At 41.1% G+C, this 16,927-nt stretch overlaps 1 protein-coding gene across 1 annotated transcript in view; it reads right to left on the bottom strand.

Annotated features, from left to right (window-relative positions):
- Positions 1-16,927, bottom strand: part of loxl2b (lysyl oxidase-like 2b) — a 42,031-nt gene that overhangs the window by 17,416 nt on the left and 7,688 nt on the right. The window contains exons 4-5 of the mRNA XM_037778426.1: positions 4,859-5,070; positions 1,565-1,781 (exon numbers count right to left, since the gene is read on the bottom strand). Of these exons, the coding sequence (XP_037634354.1) occupies positions 1,565-1,781; positions 4,859-5,070 (429 nt within the window). The remainder of the gene's footprint in view (positions 1-1,564; positions 1,782-4,858; positions 5,071-16,927) is intronic.

Genomic DNA, 16,927 nt, shown 5'->3' with positions numbered 1-16,927 from the left:
GAATTACAATAACTCATGCACTCAGTCTGAGCTGTCAACTATCTCCTGCACAGCTCTCTTTTGGAGGGCTTGTTTGCACCACATCTTTGATTTTCCAGACGTTTTAGTGAATAAATAAAAACTGCGTGCAGTTTTTCAAGCACCTATATAGTGTAAAATGTGAAAATGTTTTTCCTTGCGTTGTCCCAAGAATTTTACTACATCACGTCATCTCTGAAACCCCAAGATAGCTGTAATTCATTATGATGAGAACGGAGTGTCCACAGCAGCTACAGCTGCAGTTCACAAAGTGACACCGAACGCCAGCGTTGGCTCGCTGTCTAACCAAAACACTAGAGTGGTCCTCCCATCTACGTTAGAGCCAGAGAACTGAACTGAAGCAGTGCAGCTATTTCTTCTATCAGCTTTGTTTACTATTTCAGTTTATTGACACCATTCAGACAGAAGACAGTTACAGTGGCTCATTATACGAGGACGAGTGTAGGTCAGCCATACGTTGTATCCATTCCAACTCTGTCAACCAAAACAAACCAGCCGGCCGCCGTGAGCCGAAACGAAAAAGTGAAAAAACGTTGGAGGGTCTGCGTGGGTATGACCTGCAACCCCCCATTTCAAATCCAAAATGGTAAACAACACATATACAGTAAAGTATGGAAACACTTTGGGTTTCATACATTGCAGGAAAAGCCGAGCTAGACATCACGGCTAAAGCTGCACGCTAGCTCCGTCACCGACAGGAAACGTTATCGTATCGCGGTAACGTGCGTCAAGCCAGCCGCCCCTCTCATCTCCGAGGTCAAATGGTTCGACGCTACAACTGTAGAGCACCCATATACTGACATTTATGTTAAATGCATTCAAACGGCCCCGATGGAGCTGACCATGGATGTATAAAGAGAACGGAGCTGACAGGAGAGCTAGAGTGTGGTTTTCAAAATTAGGTTTTAACAAAGAGAACTATAGTATATATACAAAATACATATATGGAAATAAGATTGATTGGATTATATTCACCAGAAGTATAAAACAATGCATGTCCCTTATAAATTAAAAAGAGAAAATACCACTAATTTGTGAGGGAAATGTCTTTATTCTTTGATTTTTGGACTGCTGGAAAAAAATTAATAAATAATTCCTGACAATGACTGATATATTTGACTTCAGGACATCTCTGACTACATACATGCTGAAAATCAAACATTTTTATTGGATTCATTTAGAGATTTTCCAAAGTAAAAGTCCCTAGATGTGTATAATTCAACTTTTTCCGACGGTCTAGTATTAAAAAAGTTAATGAAAATCACAATAAATCGCAATATCGAATTATTTAAAAATCACAATACATATCGAATCGGCACCCAAGTATCGTAATAGTATCGAATCGGGAGATAGGTGTATCGTCCGAGCCCTGGACGAGTGTACTGAAAGTTCAATTCTTTTTCATGTCTGAGTAAAAACTGTAAAAGCCCCAAAACCCAGCCCTAGTGGAGTACAATAGTAAAATGAATCATTGTGTTGTATCACTAGTCGGGTGTGTGTAGATGAACTTTAGAGTAGACGTTACCTCTTGCCTAAATGCCTTTCTGAATCCCGCCATGGGCGTTGGGGCGAAGTCCTTGCCGGGCACGCAGCTCACCACCACAGGCAACCCTCCATCACAGGTCCCATTGGACTTCGTTGCCGTAGCCTGGCCCAGTTTACAGCTGGACAAATGGGCTTCATTACCAGTGCAATTGACAGCGTAGTCCCAGTATGAGGGCTTCCTCCGACGAGCAAACATCCTAAAAACGGAGAAGTAAAAGATATTAATAAAGTCTTTGAGCGGTTGAGAGGTTATTTCATTTTCAACTGGGTATATCAAACACACACAAAATTATTTTTTTTCAAAATGAGACAACTTCCATTGGAAAAGGTCCAAGTTAAAGCTCCACTAATTTATATTTTTCACATGTACAATCGGTCAATTGAACTAGTGTAATGTATGAGATGTTGCGGAATCCAGAGAAAATGATCAGCAGACATTTTTAAGCATTATTCAGCTAATTGTTTTGGTTTCAGGGCTTGCAGCTTTATAATCGTAATAATAATAATAATAATAATAATAATAGTCTACATTTTAATTGCAAAGCAACTTTATTGATGGGTTCAGTGTAATCCAACTCATCTTAACCTTTTAGCAAAAAAAGCTGATAAACCGAATGTGCACAACTTTCCGAGCACAGCTGACAAACAAAGTTAGTCGCTGAAGAGCCAGATATTTTCATCAGGAGATGGTGGAGACCAAAACCGAGCTAAAAGAGAGAGAATATTGGACTTGTGTCTGCGGGATGTGCAACACATGTCTAACACGTTAGCGTGACAATTTATAAGGCCGTATGGCAATCAAGTGTGTGATGTTCATTTTGTAATGGAGTTCTGTGACCAAGTGGCAAAAAGTAATGTAATGCACATGAAGGTTTATGTCTGTAGTCTTTTCTCAAATCATTTTAATACTTTTTTTTGTCATTTCAGGCAAGTACCCTGAGAAAATAGGATTACATTAACTTGCTAAAGGGCACTTCATTAACAGACCTGCGGTTGAAATTCTATAAAGATCTACCGTTCGAGACATTTATCAAGATTTGGAGTGAACTTATTAAACTTATCACAATGCTTTATCTCGACACCATAAAACCAGACGAGGGCAATGCCATTAGCACATTGTATAATTAATACCAAAAGTGAAAGGTTAGCTAACAGCTGGAGAGTTCACACTCTTCCATATGAACTTGAACAAACTGGGGTTAATGACACTCTTTCAGGCCTGCTGGGGATTCTAATCTCTTCTTCCCCGTTTATTAGTGCGGCCGTATTATGTATTTAATGAGCCTCATTTGCAGAGCAGCATGCCCTATCCTTGTGTCTCATGTCTGAGGTGTACGTGAAAAAAAAAAAAATGGAATAAAATGGGACAAGCAGCATTTGTTTTTCATTTGGGAGCTGGCGAGAGGGAAGCTGCAGACTGGAAGCGATCCACGACTAATGACACGGAGACTAATGTCCTCTTAGCTGACTTGCTAACATTAGCTACTGGTACGTCACTTTTGGAGAGGGTGTGAACCTCGTGGCTTCATTGTGTCTTCTGGAGCACTTTATGCAGGAGGGACGAGCATTTCAAGCAAAAATACTAGTCGATAATCACTGAGAATTATTTGATCGTTATTCAAAGTGACTCTCACAAGTCTCCCCAACTTTATGGAAGTGCATCATCACAATAATTAATAAAAGTAATTTATATAATAATTGACACTACTATAATAATATTCTGGGTTAAAACACTGAATACTTTTTGTGGCATGAAACAACATGACAATCTCCAACTTAGAAAGCTCTACTGCACACACACTATACAGGGAACCACAAATTGTCCACATCCATATTTAGACATTTGGATTTAAAGCCGGCCATTGTGAAGCTAAACTACACAGTTACAAAACTCAGGATTATGAAACAGCGGCAGCGCTTGGCTCTGTGTCACGGCCGTTTCAAACGCCAGCCTGTAAAAACACATGTTTCGTAAGGCTGAAAACGAGAGCGGACTGACACGTAGATGGAAAGTTAGGAGCCGTCGGGCTCTGCTGTGGTTACCTAGCGCAGAGGAAACTTCCAGCCCAGGAACAGACAGTAAATTCAAGGTTAACTGTTGGATGGTTTATGGTCGGCCGTGATTAACCTGTGGCCGCTTGGCTGCACGCTTCCTCGTGTAAGCAAGATTTAGATCCCTCAGTGGTAGCTCACACATTACGACAGCTTTGTGGAACGCGCTGATGTTGGATATACAGGAGTCACATTGGGTTCAATGTATTATTGAATATTCATAGATAGTAACTTTACTTACAGTTCCATAGTGCAAAAACATGTTAGTAAAAAGGCAGTAAAAAAAGTTAGTAGTGCAAAGTACAAAAAAATATACCAGATATAAAAAACAAGATGAAGAAGAAAACTGTTAAAACTGAATATAGTGCAGAGTAACAGCTGTGATACAGGACTATTAAAAAAGTGAATATAGTGCAGAAGAGACTGTTAAAAGTGAGTATAGTGCATTATTATCCGTCCTGCAGACCGTCCTCCTTTGTCCCCCCCCTCCCTAGAGAGGTGTTGTACAGTTTGATGGCTCGGGGGACAAAGGATTTCCTGATGTAGTATGTAGTATTTGGGGTTATTCCAATGTATTTTTAACCCTTTAACATCAACTTTTGGTGGTAGTGTTCTTAAATGATATCAAATGGACTGTTTGATCATTAGTTTTTACGAAGTTAGGACTGCCAGAAGGTAAGGAGGCTTTTAAGGTTTCAGTTGTATGCTTTGCTGTGAATTGGATTATTTTAATTAAAGATCTCTTGTTTTGGTGCTAGCATCCTGATGGCAGAACAGATGGTGGTAACAAATGATACACTACATACTATAATAATCTAATTTCAGTCAGGGCTCTGATGAGCTGACGAAGAAGTTTTAAGGTTCAAGCTTGAGGTCAGAAAAGCAACCCACCACATTCCCACTGTGTAACTGTGTAACATCTGTTAGTAGAGTTTAAATGTCCGGTGAAATGTTGAGTTTCAGTGAACTGACATGAGGTCTTTACAGGACAGGCTGCTAACCAAGGCTGGACTACCCAACATGCAAAGCAGGCAGCCGTTAATGTTTATTCATTTTATCTGATAAATATTATTTGTGTTTGTTTATTAACTGGCCCCTTGCCTCCTTTCATTTTGCAAAAAGTGGCCCCCGGGGCAAAGCAAGTTGAGTATTCCTGCCCCAAATCCTCCTCCTCTGCTCTCTGAGTGACCCGGGACCACACATTCAGCAGTGGAGTACTCACTTGTAGACTCTGGCATTGTACTTCCTCTCCCCTGGGAAGCCAAACATGCCACAGATGACTCTGCCGTTCATCTCCGTCCACTCCGAGTTACAGATCTGCTTCCATTTACCGCCATCTTTGACCTCCACGTAGCCCTCTGTTACAGGGATTCGCTTACGGTACGATGACAGGATGGCTCGTATGCGCACGTCCTCCACTTGAATATCAAGGTTCTGTGGACAAAAACATTGAGAAATGCACTCATAAGTCAAGTAACTTATTTTAATCACAGATGTAAAAATATAAAACTTATAATTTTTAGCAACAAATGTACCTGTTAATCTTACTGGCATAGAAAGTATGTACGTGTTTGGTCCATTTCTTTATAGTTGTAACTGTAACTGTACATGTTCACGTGAGAAATACATTAGTTTTGCTCAGGGGGGCCATAAAGGCTCTTATGTTTCCCTCTGCAGTCTGTGTGTGACGTAAAAAGGCTATACATCTGTCTACGAACAGCATTTCCTGAGTTACATAACATGCAATCAACCTCAGGTCCACGCTGCAACCAGCCGCTCAGCTCGGTGTGCGCTGCTTGTAAATCTTCTCCAGGTTGCTCAAAACATTTTTACAGCAAAGCACCTTATTACTGCTTAACACCACGACCGGCTGGCCAGCAACTGTTTTGGGCTTTAAAAGCCAAAAGTATCAAGGGGTTTCCATGGTAACACGTGCAACACGTTTTAGTGTCAGTAAAGGAAAAATGCACAAAATCAGCATTGTGAGCCCATAGGAGGTAATTAGGAGTCTGCCACTTCTTTCCAGATGCCTTACGTCTACATCATCATCATCATCATCAACCAGAGACTGGAGCGGTCCAGGCCCTGGACAGTCCCAGACTACCAGACACATTCAGCACCCAGAGGTTAGTTTGTGTTGGTGTTGTTAAAGGTTTAACTTTCACTAGTTCTGTTGCTCCACATCCCCCTTTGAGCAATAAGCAACCCAGGGTTAAACTAGACCCAGGTAAACTGTCTGCTGTGTAATTAAAGCTGCTCTTGTCAATATTTCATATGAACAATGGATCAAATTAATATATTTGATGTGAGTGAGGAGTGGCTTGTAATAATGTACCCACAGAGAATAATCAGTTCCTCTTAGTTCTGTTGGGCTTTTTAGCATCTGTCAGCTCAGTGTTTATTTTTGTTGGGTTGAATTACTGCTGTTATTATTTCTGTTTCCTGCAGAAGAAAACAGCTGTTTCCAGCAAAAAAAAGCTCTAATAACGGTCCACTACATTTCCAACACCAAACAGCAGACAGACAAAGTTAGTAAGGTGTGTTCTGTAAGGTAAAAACAGTGCATCTAGTAGTAAAAGAGCCAGAATCTTCCCTCAGGCATTGATTGAGCGCTACGAGGAGAGTGAGTATGTGGCGGAAACACGTCTCCAAATGAATGCCGTGTGTGCTATATATGTGTATAGCAACCGTTTACTTACACGTTAGTCGACTTTATAAGGGGATATTATGTCAGCTCTCTGTTTACAGCTTGTTCTGCTGTTGCTAAGTGACCAGAAATAAATAAATTGATGCTGCTTTAAGTGTATGAAATCTTCTGTGTATCATCCACCACCTCCACTACATGTGACAGGGTATAAGTTACTGCTAGGAGTGGTTGTAGTTCACCGCATATTGTGGTTACTGCCTGACTGTTCTTATGATGATGCTGCAGATTCTACCAAGGTGCAAAGACATGCATTGCACCTTCAGTTTAATATTTTTTTTTACCCTCAGTTGAAATTTGTATAATAAATGCCAAGCGCACGGTGGTAGGTCTAGGTGCATGGGGGTTTCTCTTTGCGCACCTTCTATTTTGGTTCATGTATTTGCAGCAGCAGCAACATGCAAAAGGGCTGGGTGAAGGTGGATATAAATCAGCGGGTGTGGTGATTATTAAATGCTCTCTCAGCCAGTCAATTCACCGTCTCGGCTGAGCCAATCACAGTTAAACGTGATAACACCAGCTCAGTGAACGGAACTATTTACCTCAAGAAATGTGTGGATGGTTCAGAGCGTCACGACATGAACACACATCACCACAAATCTGCACGGATAGACAGATGGAGGAAGATTTCCCATCAGGTAGTTACTAGAATAACGATGGAAATAAAAAATAAAGAAATTGATTTGGTGAAACCGTTTATATGATTATATCGGACCGACGCTATTTCAGCAATAACTCTCACGGCACTCCGTTTACTATTTGTCGCTGTCCGTTGACGGAGGGTGCTAAATTTATGTTGACGGGCGCTTCACATCCTAATACAGGCATCACATTTCATGGATGTACCTGTGTGTATAAGACGCATGTTATAAAGTTTAAGTTCAAACTGTAAGTCTACATTAGTTGCATTTTATTTTGTGTGCAACGTTAATCAGTTGGGCATTAATAATCCTTATATCTTGTTAAATTTTTTTGGTCCTAGAAATGAGTCCACATCACCATTTTTGCATCTCAAAACGGCAACACATACCAACTGGCTTGTTATACTTATACCACATACCATATATCTGATTCTGTTTATGTCAGAGCAGCTGAAATTTGGCACAGCCCCAATCAAATGCTGTATTTTCAGCAGAAAATATTGAAACCTCCATATATTCTTTGGGGGGACTGCCTGGGGCCCCAAAACCACCCATTTGCCACTTTGTTTTTGTTCCATTTTCAAGGGCCAGTAACAAAAAATATGACATCTGCTTGTGCCTTTCAATCATTTGGGTCTGCTGGACGCCATTTGGTCTGTGCCACAACTAAAATTCATGGCTGTAGGAGTTACATGTCTGAAGATGTTGAACCCTAAAAATGGCATCCCGCTTCAGACTTTTTTTAGGGGCAAAAAATTATACAATTCAAAATCCTGCTCAAATATTTTACAGAACTTTTTACATCAATTTACTGGTCTCAAATACCATAAACATATGGTTTGAACAAAACCTACCATGTAAACAAAAACCTCTATCTGATTTGACACGGAATGACCCATCAGTCTACTAACGGATGATTTTAGTTTTGGTTAGGTTCACTGATCAATTCAACAGTTTTCCATCAGGAATGATGTGTTTGAGTCCTCTGAGCAGCAGAACCCAGTCAGTGGCCTGTCAGCTCGCTGGCAGTGTGAGGCTCAGAGCCTTTCCTCTCAGACTATTTGCAGGGATTAAATAAACATTTTCCTCTCCAGTAGACCAAACCCACATTCTTGTGCTACGTGACAGTGCAGGCTGAGGGGAGGGAGCTCTGTCTGGCTGTGGGGGCTTGGGGGGGAATATGCTGCTTTGCTCAACAGATGGGCCGGTACAGACTCCTCTCATATACAGCCAAGAAGAACCTAGACATCAGATAATGAGAAAGCAGGGTTTCCTAAATTGGCATCTACCTCCAGGGAAGGGCAGAGGCCACCGCAGTGAAAGGTACAAACCACCAGTCTCTCTAACCCTCTGCTATTTTCTCCCAAAGATAACCACATTAATCATTGTGGTCAGAGGCAACGAGGTCTGGACGGCAGAGGGTAAAGAACTGGATAAAGGTTGAAATCATGGAAATATGGTGATGGTGACCTTGTTTGGCTTTACAGGATGTACAGTACATGACTCGGTGGTTGCTATGAGCATGCTGATGCTGCTTAAATATCGAGATTGAATGAGTGATAACCACAGAAACAAAATACTGTCCCACCAACAGATCAACCCTAAACAACACCCGTGCCAAACCCTCGTCTGTGCATACTGTATAAGAGAACTTATATAAGAGTCTGAAAACACTTTTCAAGTTTATTTCGACACCCAACTTGTTCCTTGGGTGCCCTCCCCTAACCCCTGTTTAGATTTCCTCACGTGGACAAAAATGGGAGATTTGACCGCAGAAAAAAAAAAAAGCTGATTTCTAACATGTGTGTTTTGTTTCGGCACACTCCGGGGAAGGGGGCCTTTCCGGAGCCGTTGCTTGTCCAGGAGGAAAAGTGGCACAGATGGAAAAGCCATTAATGGGATAAGTAGTTACGGGAGAAGGTGAAAGGGGCCTCGGTCTGTTGCAACTCAGCTCTGATTCACAGAGGCTACTTCCAGGTTGTAATACATATTTTTAAGCTATTTCAAATGCTCCTTTTATTGCTTCAAGTCTTAATTTCTCGATTTGGAATACCATTACCACTTCACTCTGGTCATGGAATTAGAGGCGACGGGTAATTTGGTGGCAAGTGGGGCAAAACCTGACCTGTGTGGTTTTTAGTGGTACTGAATAACTTATGAATCAACATAATTCTGGATTAATGCTTGACATAAAACAATTCACAGTTGCCGCTGTTATTTATCATTATTCTACAATCTAAGGTCAGCGGCTGGATAGAATAGTTTTAAACAGGAAAGCCCCTCACTCGCAATGTCAAGTGTCCCGAGTGTGTGAAAACAACCATACAGTAAGCATACCCAAAGCCTTTGGTAATGACAGCAGATTGCACAAATCTGATGCCAAGTGGGGCTGATTGCCTGTTGCAATTTCCAGTTCACAATTTGCAAGTTTAAAAGAAAATTATCATCACATTTAATTCATGATGTCTAATTATCTTTTGATAGGTTTAGCTATATTTTCTTTTTTTTCTGCACTGTTCTTTGTATGTATTTCATTGTTTTTATTGGATTGTTTTCCACCTCTCCTGACACATTTCTTTTTCTTTTTTGTTTTCGTTGACTGGATTTTGTGCAGTTTTATATATGTGCAAATAAAATTAAAATAAAAAAATGGACTGGTTATTTGCCAAGTACTGCTGACATCATTGGCAGAAGTTAGTATTTCTTTTAAAGTCTGCCCTTTGAAGAAAAATTTGAGATTAAATACCTCGGTGCCCGCTAGCCGCAGGATATTTTTCTAAAGCAAACAGCTGGTATATAAACAATTGCAGATTTCATGTCGAGTGGTTCTCCAGGAAAACAAATGACTAACTGTTAGCTCGTCAGAGAAGACGCTGGTTTGCTTCCCGAGGGGATGTAACCTGGTCAACAACAGGCTATCATGATCTCTCAGTATCTTTCTGAGAAAATTACCAAACATGAAAGCAGCAGGACAACGCGGTAAAATAAGGCTTGCAAGAATATTCAACAGAGCCGCTATTACTGTTGGATGAGGGAAAGGGAGACGGCCAAAGACCCATCAACAATCATTAGTCCGAGTCATTTCTCTCTCACTCCTAACAAGTCACAAACCACAGCTCAACGTCTAAAATAGGAAATACCTCCATAGTTATGGACTGTTGTTTCAGCTTCCTTATATTGCCTACAGTCATCTGTGACTACTAGAGGAAGAGTGAACTTAGAATATGCAGTCCAGAGTGGAGCAAAGACTTACCAGAAAAAAAACAAAGGGCAAAGAACTTGGGAACATATGGTTCCAATAGAGGGCTTCAACAAGTCTCTCTGCCAGCAGAAATCACCTCACATCCACAGCAAAATACCAGAAGACACTGGGTTCACATGCCGTGGGATATTCATGTCTCTTTCTGAGAAATTGAATGAGCTGCACGCCATTTTCAGATATGTCAGTTGTCAACATTTGTATAAGTCCTATCTGGACTTCAACAAGTGAAAACATGTCTAATTAATACCCAGTCTTTCTTGAGGGCTGATTATTCCACCAGCTGCAACGTAAATTGAAAATGACGTGTTTTCGGAGAGGGTGTTTACAGAACGCAGAGTGTCGCAGTTTGCAGTTCCCTCCTTTAAAAATCCATTAAAGGAGCTTTTGTTAACAAACCGAAAGCAGATGTTTCACAAAGTCGGGACAAACCCCGAACCGGAGCGTAAATTACAAGGTTACAATGATTGAATGGAAATGAACTGCTTTTATATGGCATTAAAGTTCAAGTGACATTAACACATGGAAAATAAAGACACACTTGGGAGTGATTTCAGGGTGCGGGGATCTGGCTGGTGGTCCTGCTGTAGTCTCATTTTGTATTTCAAAGCAAAAGTTATTAGCATTGTTCTTTTGACAGCCAAGTAAATCATTATTAGAGCTGACAAAGTTGACAGGGTGACAATCCTACTAAATAAACAACAGCAGATTAGACAGATGTAGCAATATTCAGAAATCCACAATGCTGTTGTGTTTTTCTCATCGCTCCTCTGTGTATGGAGACAGAGCACAAACACAAAACCTTTGTGCACACACTGAGGTATAAAAACAGAGTTCCATTTGCATAAAAACTGCAGACACAAAGAGCTCTTGTTTGCAATGTTGTATTTAGTCCTTTCAAATGTAATTCCTGTCTAGGGCTGTCAAACTTAACAGGATAATAACACGTTAACGCAAATTTGTTTTAATGCCACAAATTTCTTAAACACATTAACACACCATGTGATTTTTGAAGTGTAGCGGCTCAGTGTTCAAGCTAAAGTGAAGATACTGGTATCATATGAAACTAGAAAACCTAAAAAATCCATTGGTACCAACCATGTCATGCTTGTTGCGAAGGAGGTTAAATAACGCTCCAAAGTTACGCTAAATTTTGGCGAGGAAAAACTGGCGTGGCCAATTTCGATGGGGGGCCTTGACCTTTGACCTCAAGATATGTGAATGAAAATGGGTTCTATGGGTACCCACGAGTCTACGGACATGCCCACTTTATAATAATCACATGCAGTTTGGGACAAGTCAAAGTCAAGTCAGCACACTGACACACTTACAGCTGCTCAGTGAGTGGACATTGAGTTGGGATTGTTTGGTCAAAATCCTATTTCCAAGGTCAAGAATAAATTTCATGCTTAAACTTTAAAATATAATTTAAAGTAATATATAATATTTTTAACCCAACGCGGGGGGATCTGGGAGTTTCAGAGACTTTGTTTCCTGCATTCTGGCGACTTTAAAAGAGTGATAACAAAATAATAAGTACACTGCAAAAGCATTTAAATGTTAAACAGGCCTACTTTTAATTTCACTTTTAATTTTCAGGAAAGAAACCTGGATAATTGGCCCCTCTGGTGTGTGAATTTCTAGCATAAACTAATATTCATCAGATTTTATTTATTTTTTCTCCTGCTTTAGTATTTTCTCTCTCTGTCTCTCCCTCACTGAAGGTCCTTTCAGACACAACGAGACAACATCACCAACTGCGCTCTGAAACCCGTTATTTGTTTTGCGCCGCCCCACTACGGCTCTTCGCTAAGTCTAGCGATACCCAACTTTGGGCGCTGCACGCTGTGATGTGCAGCGAGCTCAAACCGCATTGTGTCGCGAGCAGCTCTCTTCCACCGGGGAAACAACATTTGATGTAGCTGTACTGTTGTCCGGGTGAAAACAGTAAGGCTTATACATTCTGTACAGCGCCAGAAGTAGGTTGTGATAACGAAAAGGAGAAAAAAAAGGTGTGAAAATTGGGAGAAAAACGGGAAAATTGTGACCCCCAGAAGATAACCAGGAGAGGGTGATGAAAAACAAGAGTCTCCCAGGAAAATTGGGTGGGTTGGCAAGTATGATCGTGTGGCACGGTTGAAAGCTCTATAAAATGCTGGTAACTGGACCTAGAGTAGGAAATGTTTTGTCAAATTACTATTTTCAAGGTCAAGAATGAGCTTCAATGCTTAGTTTTAAATGTGAGTTAAACTTGAACACGCTGGTCGGATAACAAGTGTATTTTCCTGTCAGCACGTGTGACACATGTTACACATTGTGACAGAGAAAAGAAAAGAAGAAAAGCTGTGGAGAAGTGCCAAATAAAAAAACTAGCGGACAATATTTCACTCCTCTTCAACAACACAGCGGATTAAACGTGACAAATCTGTTCTGCACATGACTAGAAAAACATCAACAGTCAGAATAATCAAAGGCAGACTTCCTTTGACATTGATAAACGTTTGTCAGCCTTAAAGAACAGATTGGACGTTTCTTACTTTAACATAAAAAAAAAAATCACATTGCCTAAGAAAGCTCGCTCTGCCCCGAGTGAGATCATCTATTCACACTCATGTCAGATGGATTCTTCATTTTAGAGTCTCCAGAGGCTAAACATCCGCCTGCGTTGCACTGTGGGAATGTGATGCCTCGGGGCGAAAGCTTTCACATAGCTGCAGAAACATCTAGCAGCTATGTGAAAAATAATTAAATAGTTAAAAGCATTTTAAGCTTGTGACACAAAGGGCAGACGTGTATTAATCCACGTTCACGGTGGAAACGTGCTGAAGGGCTGACAAGGCAATTTATGGCGCCCAACCACGACATGGTTGGAGATTTACAGGGAGGAAAGTGGAAGATTTGACCTTAAGGCCTCAGAGGGGAAAAAATGACTAAAGAGAGGAAAATGGGAGTTGTAAACTCTGCTAGGGGTGACTTCATGGCTGCTTGTAATCTACTTACGAGAGGGAGAGCAGCGGAGAAAGAGGACGGGGGAGAGGGAGAGAAAAGCTGCAGGAAAAAAAGAAAAGAGGTAAAGATGAAAATGCAAATAGAGAGGAGAGTTTTAGTTCTATTAACGGACCAGTGTTCAGGATCTGGCTATGCAGTATCTAAGCGGTGAGGTTGAGATTTCAACCAACTGAAACTTCTCCCATGTGCCAAGCGTGTAGGAGGCTAACGTGAAAACATGGATGACTCTCTCTGGAGCCAGCTGTTGTAAAAGTAACGTAGGTCATCTGGAGCAGAGTCAGTGCATAGAGTGTGTGTACGTGGGAAGTGAGTGGTGAAGCGAGAGAGAGCAGCGGTGGCGACGGGAGTCTGTAACGTTATCGACTCTGACCCAAGTCGTTCTGGGCTACTGTAGAAACATGGCTGTGCAACATGGCGGACTCCGTGGAGAGGACCCGGCTCATTCTAAGGTAACGAAAACACAAAGATTCTTATTATCAGGTGATTATACACTAAAGAAAAATATACTTTTTATATATTATATTCCATTTCTGCCAATAGATCCCCCTAAATGTTACACACTGGTCCTTTAAGTGTAGGGGCGGGGGCTCCATTCATTTATATACATTCATATTAACCTTTCAAATAGGTAGGTCAGAATAGGTTAGCCACGGACAGACAGACAGATACACACACACACGACCAAACACATGATCTCCCCTCAGGTTTACGCCTGGCGGAGAGAATAAAATACAATAAAATAAGCAGCGCTATCTCTAATAACATGTCTACGAGTGCACAGCAACAACTGGAGATTACTCTAATCTCATCTACAGGGCTGCGACTAACAGTTATTTACATTCGTTCATCTGCAAATTATTTTCTTGATTGATCAATTAATCGTTTAGAATGTAAGAATTGATAATGATGCTATGCTACGCAATGTCCTATAGCCCAAGGTGATATCATCGAGTGGTTTGTTTTATCCAATCAATACTTCAAACTGTAAAGATATTCAGTTCATTATGACTTCTGATAAAGACGAGAACATCGGCGCAGATGGAGCGACGTAATGTCTGTTTGCGTAAGAGATCATTTGAGTATCAAAATAGTTGATGACTATTTATGTCGGCTGGACAACAAGAGGACACAGTTAAGAGAAAATAGTGACTGGGACACGTTCCCCAGTGAAAGTCGAGGGTGGTAGTATAATTCACAAGGCAGATGTCTCTGTTTGTGTGAACACATCGAAAGAGTCCAACATTATGACCCATTTTCAAAAGCTTTTGATGACTTATAATTGAGGACGTTTGCACCAAAAATGGCTACAACGATTACAATACTCAGCCCTAATTACATCTCTGCAGCTTCTCTCCACTGCTGACAGACATTTCTATAATGCTCCATTGTGTAGCCAGTACCCACATCAGTTGACATTTCCCCATAAAGTCAAATGACTAAGAATATTCCTCTTTCACATGGCAGCTGCTCAGACATTTCTAACTGTTGTTTTTTGTCCCTTTCTGGGTGTTGACTTGAATAACTCAGGTTGAGAAATCTGACTGCATCCCTGTTCACGTAATTTGGATAAATGAGGCAGCCTGTTGAACCGGTGTGGAAACGGGCACTGCCAAACATCACATTTAATAAACCCTGGAATTTCTTCATGTTGAAATAGGTTTGAAATGGAATGGAATGAACGCACGTGATCACAGGTCCGACCTCAGTAATTCTCTGAAGCCATTTCTGCATTTAAAGTGAAATGTTGAGGCGAGGCAGCAGACTTCCTCAAAGCATTACAGGAATTACAGAAATAAACATCGGAGAGATGTGACTGTAAATGTTCCAGAGATGCAGAACTGAACACTGGATGTCAATCTGTGTTGTTTACTGTGCAGCTGACTGAGACACAATGCTAAATATACAGCCACTTGACACCACCGCAGAACAGATTCATGGAACGAGATGTTTGTTTTCTGCAGTCGGTTAAAAAAAAAAAAAAAACACTGGCAAGACAAAGCGGTCAGAGAGGAATCTGACCACAGATGTCAAAGGTCAGCAACACGTGCATGCAAAGGGGTTCACGTTTCACCTCCCACTTCTTAGCTCACTCTCTGAGTATTTCCTCTGGGTGGACTGGCTGGTACTGAGGTTACCATCACCGGAGAGGGCAGCGGTGCCTCTACATGCAGCCTCATAAGCACTAACCACACACACAACCCACACTCCCCGCGACACCCTGCGACATGCCGTCATGGCTGCCATTGCAGACCAGAATGTGTGTTTGTGAGTCACCAGATTACCACTTCCAGATGATAAGGCAAGGCGGGGCCCGTGGGCCCGGGTGGGGCTGGCTGGGGCTGGCTGTGCTTTACGTGCTCAGAGCTCACATCACTTCTTTAAGTGAAGGGATAGGTGGGTCTGATTTTCTTTTTTTTTCCAGCTACTATCCGGTCGGTGTATCTTTTGGTTATTCGATTTTTTGTCTTTCACAAACGGATATTAAAAAACAAACAAAATTGTGGTTATTTGATTTTCATTTTAAAATACAAAAATTAACATTGAAATACAAGACGTTTTTCTTTATTGGGGTCAAAAAGGGATGAACTAAACTTAAAAAAAGGATTGATTTTCATTTTCTATTTCTAAAAACAAAGAATAAAATCACTAGAAGACAGAAACGAAAAAAAAATGCCTGTTTTTTCATATTCTGCAACCGGAAGTTGCCATTTACAAAGTAAGAGCGTGTATGAGGACGGTGCTGCGACATGACATGTCTTCTTCCCTAAGACACACTCTCTTATTGTTTCAAAAAACTACGTACCGATCCATGTCCATCACCTTCAGTTACACAGCCGGCACCGTGCTTCTTTTTCTCTCTCATACACAGCACCGTCCTCATACGCGTTCTTACTTTGTAAATGTGCAACTTCCGGTCGCAGAATATGAAAAAACAGGCGTTTTTTCGTGTCTTTATTTTTTGCTTTTAGAAATAGAAAATGAAAATCAATCCGTTTTTTTACGTTTAGTTCATCCCCTTTTTGACCCTGATAAAGAAAAACGTCTTGTATTGCAATATTCATTTTTGTATTTTAAAACGAAAATCAATTAACAACTAATTTTTTATTTTTTAATATCAGTTTGTGAAAGGAAAATCGAATGACCAAAAGATACACTGACCCTATCCCCGCTCGACTCCAGACGTCTAGACCTCTCCAGCTGTGCTCGCTGGAGAATCGCAATCTTTGCCATATGTCGATGTAATCCTCTGCGCAGGAAGTCAGCTAGATGTATCTGCTCGCACAATAACGGCTTTAAAGGGGGACTCATTCACAGGTCTATAGGGGAGAACTACTGTACTATGTGAAAACAGTTCTATGAAGCCTCTTTGAGAAGTGATCTCACTAGACCTGTAGCCCACTCCTCACAGCTCCAGGCTACATTAGCCGCTACCATATGACACACCCGAATCGCTGACCCAAACTGTCAGCGATTGAGTTGCATTGTGGGTCATGTATGCATCAGGTTTTGACATGGAAGAAGAATATGTGGAATAAAAAAAGACAATATGACTGGTTTTGCTGCATCCACTATCCATTGTGAGTCTGACAATGTTACAGGAGTGCAGTGCTACACCGGTGCTCTGTAGGTTCACACTGTAAACCTGCACTAACTGATTTGTTTTTGGCCACTTGGGGG

Source organism: Sebastes umbrosus, chromosome 8 (genome assembly GCF_015220745.1).
Source record: "Sebastes umbrosus isolate fSebUmb1 chromosome 8, fSebUmb1.pri, whole genome shotgun sequence".
Taxonomy (NCBI): domain Eukaryota; kingdom Metazoa; phylum Chordata; class Actinopteri; order Perciformes; family Sebastidae; genus Sebastes; species Sebastes umbrosus.
Note: the sequence above shows the minus strand (reverse complement) of the source record. Positions and strands in the feature narration are given on the sequence as shown.